Source organism: Artemia franciscana, chromosome 14, assembly GCF_032884065.1.
Source record: "Artemia franciscana chromosome 14, ASM3288406v1, whole genome shotgun sequence".
Lineage (NCBI taxonomy): Eukaryota > Metazoa > Arthropoda > Branchiopoda > Anostraca > Artemiidae > Artemia > Artemia franciscana.
In genome coordinates this window covers 13467539-13481976 of record NC_088876.1, presented here as the reverse complement: position 1 = coordinate 13481976, position 14438 = coordinate 13467539, and the positions used below count along the sequence as shown (strand labels likewise).

Here is a 14438-nt window from a genome sequence, read left to right as displayed (position 1 = left end):
TCTTTTAAATTTCAAGTCGTTCAGTCAAAAAACAAATCCTTACATTTTTGGAGAAAAGGTGGTTACGGGATGTCTTCTTAGAGGCACAAAAAAGCAGCACTTTGCCCTCTCATCTCTGAGATAGAAAATTCTTATGTCATTCCACTTCAAATAAGGCAAAGCATGCTTATTTTATTGAGTTAAAAATTTGATATTGGGATGTATAGGTGGTTCGAGGGACTCCGGTTTGACTTTGTACCTTTAGTCATACAGTTGGAAAGTCATTATGTTTTCACTTTGAACGAGCTAAAACGTGCCTACCTTTTCACTTAAAATTTGGAAGTCAGAGGACCATATCTCACTTTCGGTCTAATTATTTCACTTCACGTACAATTCCTTATATCGCAATTTCACTTCAAATAAGTTCCGACGTGTCTACCGTACTTAACAGAATAGATTGGAATATTTTTTGCATACAAGTTTGACAGAATAGATTGGTAAAAATTTACGCATACAAGTTTGACATCCACTGCTTAGGTCTAGTATCATATTTATTTTATTTTTTTTTAAATGTCCAGTGGCACACGCCCCCTCTATAAGATTGACCAAGTGAATCTGATGTGCTTAGGTTCACCATCTTTTTTATGCGCATATTGTAGCGCAACTCATTTTATTGGGGTCTTACTTACTGTTAGCACGACCCTGATGTCACTGTTTGGTACATGCTCATACTCATTCCATTTTTGGATTGAAAACGTAAATTCAAACAAATTCTGGGTAGCACTACAAATTTGGCTAATTTTGCTGTCCTTCACGAAGAAGAAGAAAGCAACCGAAGCTTTTTGCCTTGCTATTATGTCTGAAGCTGGAAATTGGTGCCTTATAGAAAGTGACCCAGGGGTATTCTCTGAGCTTATTAGGGAGTTTGGTATGTACCAATGATCATCAAGCCTAGTTTGTATTCTTTTCTATTATTTATCTCTCATCAACTCTAGCTTTTGAATAGGCTAGGCTATCAACAAGAAAAAAAAAGAACATAGGCCTAGGCTACTTTTGTAAATAATCTTTATCTCTATTACAAGATGGGGGAAACAGCCCTCCCCCACATTGCGCATATTAAACTTGAAAGGAATGTTGGGTAGAGAAACATAATGAAATGATTCTTTTTCTATATAGGCTAGTGTTCAGCTCATAAAAGGTATCTTGCACCAAAATTACCCCATTGATTTTTCAAAATTATATAGGCCTAAGGTAGGATATGAAGCACAGGTGCACAAAAATATAGAGTTCATGCAAAATAAAGGTAGGCTTGTAAATGAAGCTTGCTATGATTCAAGGGAAATTTCTGCATGGCAGGCTTTTTGTTGTCTTGAAACCAAGAGTTTTATATCAGTTACAGACTCCTAAAAACAAAGGATGTATTTTTTAGTTGGTTAAAACTGCTGCATTTACCAACTGAGAACAAGAGCATTACATCTTATTTCCATCCCACTGAAAATTCTTCCCTAATGTAAAATGAAACAGCTAAGGGGAATTTAAAACAAATAAAAAGAATAAAGAAAAGTATAGAATTATACATAAGATTTTATGAAGGGTTCATTGTGTAGGCAGAAGGATGCCAGATGCCAAAAACAGCATGTTCCAATGCCCAAATTGTCTAAATCTCAGTGAGACTGCAGATGAATTCAGGAAGAGAAACATAGAAGTTGGGGTAAAATTCTAGTTAATTGACTTCTTGCTATCTCAGAAAGGGTTTAGATTAGGAAAATGAAACTTTCAGGTCTGGGTCTACAGGCTAAAGTATGTCCTGGTAAGGTATTTTAAAGCAACTACCTCTGCTCCTTCTCTCTCTAGAGGGCCCTGACCTTTTATGACCTTTAAAAATATGTGTGTTGTAAAAGTGAAACCTTGCAAAATAGATTTTGTGCTTATTTGAAGTACAATAAAATTGTTTTCAGCATCATAACTTTGCTCAATTTCATTTTATAAGGTTTTAAAGATATGCAAATACATTTCCTAAATTTTGAAAAAAAAACATTGATATGGCTCAAAATTCTACTCAAATAAAAGGAATTGCATTTTCAAAACTAAGGCAGAGAAAAAGCAACTAGTAACTGAAAATTAAGGTAAAATGTTGTTTTGTCAAAATTTCAATAGGTCATGTAGACAAATTTCAGGGCCCTCAAGAGGGGGAAGGAGTAGAGGTGGGTACTTTAAAATACCTTCCCAGGACATACTTTAGCCTGTAGACCCATCCCTGAAAGTTTTATTTTGCTAACCTAAACCCTTTCCAAGATAACAAGAAGTCAATCAACTAGAATTTTACCAAAGTTGGTATCTAATTCCTCTTCATTTCCAGGAATGTTTCTGGTCTATGCCTTTATAAGGAATGTAAATTACCTTAAATCACATCTGCCAGAGGGACACTAATCCTTAAAACAAGTAGAAACCAAGAAATAAGCCTTAAAAAAAATTCCTGACCATTATAGAACTTAAAAGCCACAAGTCCTTTGACCAATGGGACTAATATACAAGAAATTATTCAAAAGATTGGCCCCTTTGAAATTAGTCCTTCCTCTAACAAATAGGGCTAAAAAAGACAAAATTTTCCAATTGAACTGAAATTTATGTGAAAATTTGAGTTAAGGGAACTACAAAACAAAAAAAAGTACAGCTCTGCCACAAAATTCAGCCCTAAAAAGGGCCAGAAAAGTGCCAAACACCTTTTTCTCGTCCACTTCCAATTGAAGGGGCTGTTTTAGAAACTTGGGATAGAGATTATTCTATTGAAAATTGGAAGTTCTTGTGTCATTTTTAAAGACCAAGAGCTGCTGGAAGGCAATTGACATCCATCTTGGTTCCTTTTCTTCTATCCAGCCCCCCTCTAACCCCTGTGATATCAAATTTTGAGATATATATTTTGTTCAAAAAATTGGAATGTCTAATAAGTTTGCCTTCATGGTTGGTATCATTCCAACAGCCCCAACATGAAACTTCATCTTATCCTGCTATTTAACAGCACCCAGAAACACACACACAAAAAATTTAAAAATAAATACTATAAGACATTCTACACTACACGTTCTGCCTAAATTTAGGTATATTGGTAGAATATTCCAAAATCCCTTCTTTTCTTCATTATTTTTATTTTTCTTTGTTCCTCTGTTTATGCTCAATTTTACATGGGAGATTTTTGATGAGATTATCCACAAGGTGAATTATCTGGAGATGAATAAGCCTAGCACCAAAAACAAGGTTTCAATAGATCAATCTCTTTTTCTTTTTTCATGTCCATATTCTCATCTTCTTTTGTTCACATTATGAATTTATTCTTGTTATGTATTAAATTCAGATCTTATAATTTTACTAGCAGTTCCTGAAATTGTTTGGCTTCCACCCTTGTCTTACAAGAACTTCATATAGCTTTTTGGTCACTATTACTTGTCTACTGGAATTTGATTAAAATGAAATATGATTCATTCATTACCTGATTGTTGTGCTTTTCTTATTTAATGCAAGATTGCTTTTTATGATTTTTAAGAATTAGAAAAAATATATCCTTCTGTATTGCAGCCATTCATGTTATTTGCATAACTTAATCAAGAAGGGGGAGAAGACATCATCTCACATTAAAGTAGCACAGAATTTCCATCTGCTTTTTAAATTCCTAGTAAATGAATAATCTCCTATTTTAGTCAGACCTTGCTTCTTCTAGTAAAAGCTTTATTGTTTAGTTTCATTTGGCTGAGTTGAGTGTGGAATGACTTCAATATGTGTTGGGTAAAATTGAGCTAGATCAGAGTGAGCTGAAATGGAACCATAAAATAACCTTGCTTATTACCTTCCTAATCAAAAACTCCAAGACAGATAAAATAAGTAAAGAAAAAATTTTGACACCAAGAAGGATCTTGGTATTCTAATAGACAACCAGCTCAATTCCATGAACATACAAGAGAAGTTGTTGCTAGCAGCTCTCAGACTGTTGGAACTATTCAGAAAATCTTCTCCAATTAACATCTAATTGTAATTTCAGTGCTATATAAGACCAAATTGCAAGCTGAAATCTGCATAACATTGCTGCAGTACACAATGGGCACTTCATTTGAAGAAAGGGTACAAACAGAAACACCAAAATTAGTAAAGTCTGTTAGAGTAGGGCTAAAGCTTAAAAGGTAAAACATAAAACTCTAAAATTATGTTCTCTGGTGTCTCAAAGAAAAAGAGGAGAAACTTACCAATATTTAAGTTATTACAATTTTAATATGTTTCAACTTTTTTCACTTTATTGCCAGAATGCAAACCAGAGGCCAGCATGAAGAAATCATGGATTATCATGCAACAAAAAGAGTCAGGGCAAGTTTCTTTAGTAAATGTGCTGTTAAACCTTGGAACTTCTTTTTGAAAAATGGATTAATAAAAGTAGAAGCATTTAAAAGATGTCATGATGAAGAATGGAAGAACCATTAGTAAATGTAACCTAAAAGTAGTATTCTATTGAATGATTTAGATACACCTTAGGCTTTTTCTTATCACTTAGCCCCTACTTGACTATCTTAAGTGCAAGTAGGCAAAACTTTAGTATTGTGACCATTAGACATCATGTTTAATTGTCTCAAATTGTTACCATTTTATGACTAATAACTCTGCCGTGATAATCAAATGCTTACATCACTGTAAGGCAGTCAAATACTTACATTAGTGTAAGGCAGCAAACAGGACTTTTTTTTACTTCTAAATTACTCCAGGTGCAATTTAGAGCTATCATTCTCAAACTGACTTACTTTAAAATATCAGTCTTTCTAATCCTAAAGTATTTCTTTCAGATTTGATCTAGGGAGTGAGTCTCTTCCAAAATTTTTAATGTTGGTTGTTATTTATGTTCAAGAATATTGATTTGTATTTAACTTCTTGGTTTGATGTTTGCCCCTTCATATCCTGCCCTTAGTTACAAAGGTCTATGTTACATAATATCTTTTTTGACATCTGCATATGTTGCAAGTGTTTGTTTCTTAAGCATTTTTACATGAATGAGGGGAGGGCTCCTTTTAAATTAAAAATTATTATTATTCTGCTCTACTCTAGAAATTTACCTTAAAATTTCACTTTTTGTTGTTTGTTATGGTTGATCCCCAAAACATTTTTTGTACTCTCCCATATTTTTTTTCTTTGTTTGCTTTTGCTCTGAAAGTTTTATATTTTTAGGGGTTGAAGGTATTCAAGTTGAAGAACTATGGGACTTGGAAGACTCATCATTTGAAAAATTAAAGTTAGTATTATCTCATTTATAATGCATGGTTTCTGTAGTCAAATGCTTCTTGCTCTTTACCAACAATGCTGCAGTCCTGATATGGCGGTTAATTGTATTAATTGTTGGTTGGTTTTGAGGGGGTATACTCAGAATGGGAAGAAATACCTCTAGGCAGGTAGAAGTCAACACTACCCCCTGTATTGTGAGAATGAACAGTACACCTAGAAGTCAACACTATCCCTTGTATTGTGAGAATGATCAGTTGACCTAATGGACAATAAATCACCAAAACAATGAGGCTGGATATCCTGCTGCAGTCCAAAAATAAACCATAATACATAGAATTTTCAAAGGCCTGTAGCCAGTAAAATTTTCAAAGTTGGGTAAATTTCTCAAGCAGACTTCATTGGAGATATGGTGGCTGAAATCCTTACTGCATGATTTTGTAGTACTCTTATTGGTTTTTGGATAGCCTAGACGGAAAAGGAGAGAGCCAAATTGTCAAGCAATAAAGTATATATGGATGTATTAGAGAAAAATAAAGGTGGCAAAGGACAGATTTAGAAAGACTCTGTTGGAGTTTCTTCAGTATACTTAGATTTCTTGGCAGAATTTTATTAGTTGAAGTTACATGTCGCTTAAAAGACAAACAATTTTTATGTATTACAATCCTGAGGTATTTTAAAGATGCTGTCTGTTTTATGACACCATTGGACAGATCTAACTCATTGATCCATGGGTAAAAGTCCAGTGATTACAAGAAAATAATAAAATTAGACATGGCCACATTAATCTTTAGTTTATTTACCCTCAGCCATGCTACAATTCTATTAACTGATTCCTTCATAGGAATCTCCAGCAGCTCTGCTGTCTTAGCTGTGCTAGTGGCTGTTGTATCATCAGCAAAAAGTGAAACTGTTTCATTAGTTGGGTTTATCATCAGTTCATTTATTCTGTAGCAAAAACTATTTAGACAATTTGGTAGATCATTAATAAATATCAAGAATAATATAGGACCAAGAACTGATCCTTGTGTAAAACCTATTTCAAATGTTTTTTTCTTGAAGAAAAATCATTTAGTTGGGCATACTGATAATGATTACTTAAAAAAATTTCTTTAAATAAAATCAATTTTTTTTCCTCAAACCATACACCTCATACTTCTTAAGTGGAAGTTCACGATCCATTGTGTTGAAAGCTTTCATCAGATCTAAGAGTGCATTATCTACTTTAAAATTTTTATCTATTACATTATTAATAATAGTTGTCAAATAAATCATTGCCTGTTCTGTTTTCCTTTTTCTGTGAAACCCAAATTGTGTCTCTACCAGTAACTTTTGATCCTCCAAAAAACTCATCATCCTAATGCTAAAACACGGGAAATGATGGATAAAACAGACAACTTGTCTATAGTTTCCTGGATAATTTTGAATAACACCCTTACACAGACAAAACAATCTGGGAATTCTCCTTGATGAAAACACTCATTAATTAATTCATATAAAACTTCAGAAATAACAGGGGAAAGACATTTAAGTGTTTTTAAAGTTACGTAATCTTTACTAAACGAATTACTACGCAACCCATAAATAATTTTTTTAATTCCATCAGCTGTTACAAGTATAACGTGAAGGGATACATCAATTGGGTCCCTCGGTAAGGACTTGAACATTGGATTGCCACTATCAGGTACAACTTACATAGCTAGATTTGAACAATTATTCGAAAAATAACTCTGAAATCCATTAAATATATCATTTTCTAACTTCAAAGCCTCTCCCACTGTACTGATTAATTCATCAGGTACACTATTTATTTTTAATCTAATCACTTCTCTTATAAGTCCCCAGGTTTTCTTAGGGGATGCTTTGACCTCCTTAAACTTTTTTCTCAAAATATTCCTTTTTTTATTTCTTAAAATTGTATTCAACCTATTTCAATAAATTTACGTAAAATTGCTTATTTTCTTGAGTTGGGTTAATTGTTTGATGTCTAAACAATTGTCCTGAGAGCTGTAGGGAGGGGTTGACATCCCCAGAGACAAAATTACTGGACCTTTCAACTATTCTGAACAAAATAGCTGTCTCAAAATTTTGATTGAATGTATTTTGAAAAATGATGGGTTTGAATGTGGCTGTTCACTCTCCAGTCACTTTTGACTCTTAAAAAAGGCACTAGAATTTTCAGTTTCAATATTTTCCTACTTACAATCCTTGCCTCCTGGATCTGGGAAGTTGTGTCAACCCTGGAGGCATTGTTATATGATTTATGAACTATTTTGAGCCAAATTTCTATCTCGGAATTTTCGATTGGGTGTATTTGTGGAAAAGAGAACATTTTACCCTCATTGCCCTTTGCTTAGGAGCAGTGTTGTGCTGCTTAAGACTTCAATACCCATTGTGAACTTTTGCTTCCAATATTTAGAGAAACCTGCTAACATTTTAACTTAGTCATCCTATTCTTCCAAACTTTTTTCAACTGAGAAAAAACACCCTGGGCTTTGGTTATTCTACTTTTAACACCTTCACTACACAGGTAAGATATTTTAATTAATAAGATAATTTTGTCTTTACCAACTTGCAAACAAATAAAAAGAAACAGAGTAAGTAAATAAAAAGAGAAGGAAAAAGAAGAAACACGAAAATAAAAATTCAACTTCTTGACAACACAAATACACAGCACTTGATTACTCAAAACAGAGTGTCTATATAATTCGAAGTGGCAAAAACTGAAGCAAATGATCTAGGCTTTCCTTGAAAATCTCACACTTGTGAGAGCTAATAACTGCTAAAGGATTGGAATTTGTAAACTAAATATTTTTGCAAAACATAACTATTCTTAAAAGGATATGGGAAATATAACAAAGCTTTACATCTTTGTATCACCATCAACTAGAAGGTTTTCTATCCTCTAATACCCTGAAGGGATATACTTTCAATCCTCCTTCCTCAGCAAAAACAATTTGCCCATTGAAAACAAAACAGATTGTTGTAATTTCAGCCTCTCGAAGAACAAGCCTGTCAACCTTTGTTTAATTTTGCTCTTCTTGTGTTGTGTTCTCAGTGATTAGTTTCTGGATAGTCACTGATTTTATTTTCTGGTTCATGTTTTGCCAGAGACTTTAAATTTCAAATAGCTCAGAAGATGACACAGCAAAGGACCACTCTAAATATTGCTTAAAAAAGGATTGATGCCTTAATGTCTACAGCTGTAAGTGAGATTAAACACTTTCTTCTACGTTCAACTATCAGGCTTATGAAACAGATCGATTAAACGAATAAATGCTTGATAACACAACGGTTTTCAGTGACAAAAAGTCGTATAACATTGAAGAACAGTCTACATTCCCTTGCATCCATATTGATTGTACTGGAAAGTTTTTGTCTTAATAAGCGGAATCATATCAATTGATATGGCTAGGAAGTAAATGGCTGAGCTCGTTCACAATATTCATTGCAATATTTATGGATATCAAAATAGATGTTGGTTGCTATTGGTTGTGATAGCATAGATTTTAAGCTTATAGACTCAATTTGTGTTTTTTTCCATTGTGTGATTAATTAATTATTTCCATTTTGTGCTAGTCTAGCAATTTTACTTTTTATATATTAAATTCAAGGCAGAATTTTGGTTGAGAGTTTCATTTAGTAATATGGTATATAATTTTCAAAACTGAAAAACTAATGCCATCTACTTAAGAGTTTTTCCTTGATGTCTTAACTTCTACAGGCATTTAAAATGTTTGATTGGTGTTATTTCAGGCAAAATATTATGTTTGTTCTTTTTTTAGACCTGTTCATGGGTTAGTTTTCCTCTTCAAATGGGTTCCTGATGACGAACCTACCGGATCAGTCGTCCAAGACTCAAGACTGGATAAGATTTTCTTTGCCAAACAGGTATCAACTTACTACCTTCAGCCTTATCTGTTACTACAAGCAAAATAAAAAAGATATATTTTGAGGTGGAAGAAAAACGATGGCATTAAAACTAAACGAACTTGAGCTATCCTATATATGACCCCCCTCCCAAATCTTTACCCTAAAGTTTGGTTACAATCCTTCCCAAATGCATTTTAGAACACAACAAGTATAGTTGGCAATTTTTGAGTGTTTTATTTATCGATTGCTTTATCAGAACATTAGACACAAAATTTTATTGTTTAAAGGAACTACAACTGAATGAACCCCTTCATTCTGGAATTATGTTGCTCAAAAGTCAATAATTTGATCATATTCCTATTCTCTTAGGCGTTAGAGCATTCATTCTTGAAGCATTAAGATGAAAAAAAATTGAGTTTTGTCCTTACAGCTTTGAGGTAAAAAAAAGTCAAGGTCACATCTGTTACTGTCCGTCCTAGAATTGAATAAAAAAGAAGATTTTTCGTGACAACTAAAGAGCTAATTTAAAACAGTTTAGCTTGCAGAAATTGGGGTGAAAAAATAAATGGGTTGAAGTGCATTGAGTCTTCTTAACTTTTTTTTCTTTTTTGTATGTGAAATAAATGAATTCAAAAGGATGGAAACAGTAACGAAAATAGGTTTCTTCTTAAAACAGCGGAACTGAATTTTGCACCACAAATAAGTGTGGTGTTGCCACCCTAAAATCCTTTGAAGGTCAATGTGTCGTTCTTGTGATACTGAGTACTGATATATAGCTTAACATTGAAATTTACATAGTCAACAGATTACCCTTGCATTTAAAGAAAGAAACCCTCCAATAAAAATGTGTTATATATCGGATTAATGGAACTAAACTAATTGTTGCAGATACACTAATACAAAAAAAAAATATTTCAACTTTATATTTACCAAATATGTACTTACGTGTTCTGATGTTGAATCTGCAATCAGTAAGCACAGAATCCCTTTAATATCATATTTAGTGAAAATCAAAAGTTATTTGGAAAACACATAGTTAATGTATACGTATTGCTCCTTTTTTTAATTCACCGCGATAAAATTGAACACAATTTGTGAAATATGCCCTTAGTTTGTTTTGACTGTAGGGTCATACTGCTATCTTGACTGAAGTAGGTCGGGGACAGAGCGTATACGCCAAAGAGGTTGACTGCGAAGTGCACGCACTGTTTGACCTAAGGGACCAGAGAGGGGGCGTAGACACTGTTTTTTAAAGTGGGTGAGAGATAGTATATATGCACTGCTCATCAACTGTGCGCTGAAGACCGACCCTAAACATTGCTTTCATAGTTAAAATTTTCTATTCACTGAATCAACTCATATTGCGCATTTCCGAATTAGAAGATTTTCTTCCCTAACTGTCTTTTAGAAAAATGTGCATAATAGAGTTCAGAGTTAAGAGTTTTATTCACCAATAAATGCAAAATGCAAATACAATACTCTTATTCCCCCTCGAAAGGCTCCATGGCCAGGGATACAACGGGAATACAAAAAAAAATACAATATAAGCAACAACCAAAAAAAGAGAACAATGGCCAAATAACATATAAGATTAAAAAGAGCACATACCTGAGGCCTGGGAGTCAAAGCGTAGAGAAGACTATCATACACCATGAACAGACACTCAGACATCAACTCCTCAGAGGAAAAAAAAATGCTATTCTGTTTGATTCTTTACTAAATGATCCCTAAGAATCCTTTTAAAAGTTCCAAACGAGTGGCATCTCTGTACTGAAGAAGGCAGTGAATTCCAGACCTGTAGACAAGCAATGAGAAGATTGAAATCAGATCAAATAGTAAGGGTAGGTGGAATACAGATATTATATGAAGAACGGAGGCTATATGGAGCTGAATCAGAATAAACACATGAATTTTTTGAAGAGATTTTGTAAGATCGCCATGAAGCTGATGAAAGACAAAAGAAGCAAAAGAAATAATGTAAATAGACTGTGGACTTAAGAGTGGTGTTGGTGAGGAGCGGGTGGTGTCCATAACCAGACGCCGTGCTTTAATATGCATGACAGAAAGAAACCGCAGTGTAGACGGTAAAGCAGACATCCATACAATAGGACAATAAGAAACATATGACTGGACAAGGCAGAAAAAAAGAAGCTTCGGAATAGATCCAGGAAATGTGTGTCTAAGTTTTCGAATGATACCCAAACTCCATGAGGCCTAAACCCTAATCATGGCTATATGGTTTCTAAATGAAAGGTTCTCACCAAGCAGGTTACCAAGAAATCGGACCACTTAATTCTCTGGTCTACACAAGGAGCCCTGTGACACCTGAAGGTGTGTAAGCTGAGGGAAAACTATACTAATTCGAGAAAAAATAAGAAAATCTGACTTACCAAAATTCAAGGCCAAGTAATTTGCATTAAACAATGAAATAACTCTCTCGAATATTGCCACAAGGTTAGACTTGATGTCACATTCCGTCTTCCCAAGGGTCCCAAGGGTGGTGTCATCAGCAACTAGAAAATCTTCATTAGAAGTAGTATTGGAACACGATCGAGCATCAGGATGACATAGATTGCAGCATGCCAGAGGCCTGGTGTTTCTTACTGCCGAGTTCAGATCATTAACATAAATCAGAAGTAAAATGGGACCAAGAACAGAACCCTGAGGGACGCCATAATATGCTTCAGAAGGGCTCCTGAAAAAGGATTAATTGACATAAGCCTACCAGAAAGATATGAATCAATCCAAGAAAAGGCATTTGATCTTATATCAATATGTGATAGTTTCCAAAGAAGAATCTAATGAGTCAGAGAATTAAAAGCTTTAAGAACATCCAAAAATAAAGCTGCCGGGATGTGACCAGAATCTATTGCAGAATGAGTGAAACTCAAAAAAGCTGTGCAAGCATGCTCTGTAGAGTGATTCGCTCGTAATCCAAACTTGAAATCATGCAAAAACTCTTTTGCATCCAGAAAACTAAGAAGTCTGGATAGCATAGCCTTCTCAAAAATTTTGCTGAAAACAGATAGGAGAGAAATTGGCCTATAAACAGCAGAATCACTCCGAGAACCACCGTTATACAGCACGATAACCATAGCTCGCTTGAGAGATCCAGGGAAAATTCCTTTCTTGAAATACAGATTGAAAAGCTCAGTCAACGGTGACTGAATAGCTGGCAGAATGGCACGGATAACCCTTGCAGGAATTTTGTCTGGTCCTGAAGACGATGATCCTTTAGGAGTTTTCACGATACAGGTTACCTCAAATTTAGAAACAGAGTTCAAGACCATTGACTTTAAACATGAGGGTCCAAGATAGGCTCTGAAATCACAACGAGAAGTTGCAGAACTTGTAGAGTAAGCAGTTGTTTTCTCTATATTAGCAAAATAAGAAGTAAGCTCTAGCTGAACGTCTTCTTCTCCTTGAAAGATTTTACCATCGATTATCAGCATTGATGGAACTGAAGGCAGAGGGGAAGTAGGTCTAAGAACCGAATTAATTAAATAACATGTCTTCCTAACATCCTTTCCGCAGTCAGAACATTTCCTATGGTAATACTGAGACTGAGCCTTCTGATACAAAGAATTAAATATACTCCTATAGGCCTTGAATCGTTCGTGATTAGCTGCAGATGATGAAGCCTTGTAGAGCATCCACAAATAATTTTGTCTTTTCCAGCTTTAAAGGAGACCTGGAGTCATCATGGATTTAGTGGTGATTCCTTCTTTCACTTAATCGTAAAAAAAAAAAAAATCAAAAGAGCGGTTAAAATCCGACTCAGAAACCAAACTATCCCATGGCTGACCAGTCAGGCGAGACTTAAGTAGACTTAACTCAGTATCACCATAACGAAAAAATGGGAGATTTGACGGTGATGCTATACGCTGCGCTTGATCAGCACTCTTATATCGGGAAATAGTGGAAAACGATCGGAAATATCACTAACCAGCACAGAATTGTCTAAGATATCTAGTAATGAAAAAATATTATCAATAGGAGACGCATGCGTGTCAGTAACTCGGGTTGGTATACAAGCTGGAGGTAGAGTTCCCGAAGAGAGTATCACCAACGAAAAATCTAAAACTGAAGCAGAATTTTAATCCAGCAGGTTGAGGTTGAAATCGCCCATAAGGATTAGTTCGCAGGGATACTTTTGGACTGAGTCCAAAACCTCTTCCAGAATTTTCATAAACGAAGGAATAGATCCACTGGGTGACCTATAAACCAAACCCACAGCTAAATACTTATGCACTGACTTAATCTCAATAAAATGGGATTCAAAGATTCCTTCCTCATTTCTGCTCAAATCACTTCGGACATTATATGTAAGTGGATCAGCAATATAAAGGGCAATGCCACCTCTCGCAATCATTTTCCTGTTCAGCCTGTCCATCCTATATCCTGGAATATCTGAAAGGACCTCCTTATTTGTGTCCAGGAAAGTTTAAAATAATCCAATTACATCAGTTCTGCCACTAACGATCCTTTTAGCTCATCAAAAGACGAGCAAAGTCCCTGAATTTTAAGGTGAAGCACAAAGAAAATATCTCGTTTACAGGAGGCACAACCATTTAATTGCGAAACATACTTTATTAGCCTAACTAGAATCATTGTTCTTCTGATTTTTAATGCCAATTGGGTTATTAATTATACTTTCAATATCTAAAGGATTATTTTGTAATTCAACTAAACGTTCCCCCAAAGAGTTGATACCAAGCTGGTCACCGAAAGAAATTGTCAATTTACTTACGGTAGATGGTAGATGTGCTCCGCGACCAAACCCACCAGACCAAAGGTTGTCAACATCATAGCAGAGCTATGGCATCTATACAGAGGTAATGCCGAACTCATTTTTACGCACACATGAAACAGAAAAACAAAAAAGAAAAGCCGAAATAACTGAATTTGAAATAAAGAATAGTGGAAAGCAAAGAACATAATAAAAAAGTAATATAATAGAGGTAGCCTAAGGATAAGTGAAAAAAAGCAGGGAACCATAAGGAAAAAGAAATAAGGAAAAACTAAGAGATAAACAAAAATAAGGAAGAGCTATTGTCGATGTATTCATTTATTGTCGATTATTCGATGTAGTCATTCGATGTATTCATCGTTCCCCTATGTAACAGGCCATGGAGCCTTGTAGGGGTAGAGAGTTATTGTTGTCCATTTATTTTGATGTTAATTAACTGAACTGAACTGAACTGAACTGAAGACCAATACACACACACGCAGGAACATTATCATAATATAATGAATATAACAATAAATATACCAAAAAGGTAATAACAAAGGAAGGAACCAGACGAAATATTATAAGGCAAATAAACAACAAA

General features: G+C 34.6%; 1 protein-coding gene across 1 annotated transcript in view; it reads left to right on the top strand.

Annotated features, from left to right (window-relative positions):
* Positions 1-669: 669 nt before the first annotated feature.
* LOC136035341 (ubiquitin carboxyl-terminal hydrolase isozyme L5-like) overlaps positions 670-14438 on the top strand; it is a gene marked incomplete in the record, with an annotated part of 34552 nt that continues 20783 nt past the window's right edge. The window contains 3 exon segments of the mRNA XM_065717085.1: positions 670-907; positions 5182-5245; positions 9018-9123. Of these exon segments, the coding sequence (XP_065573157.1) occupies positions 685-907; positions 5182-5245; positions 9018-9123 (393 nt within the window).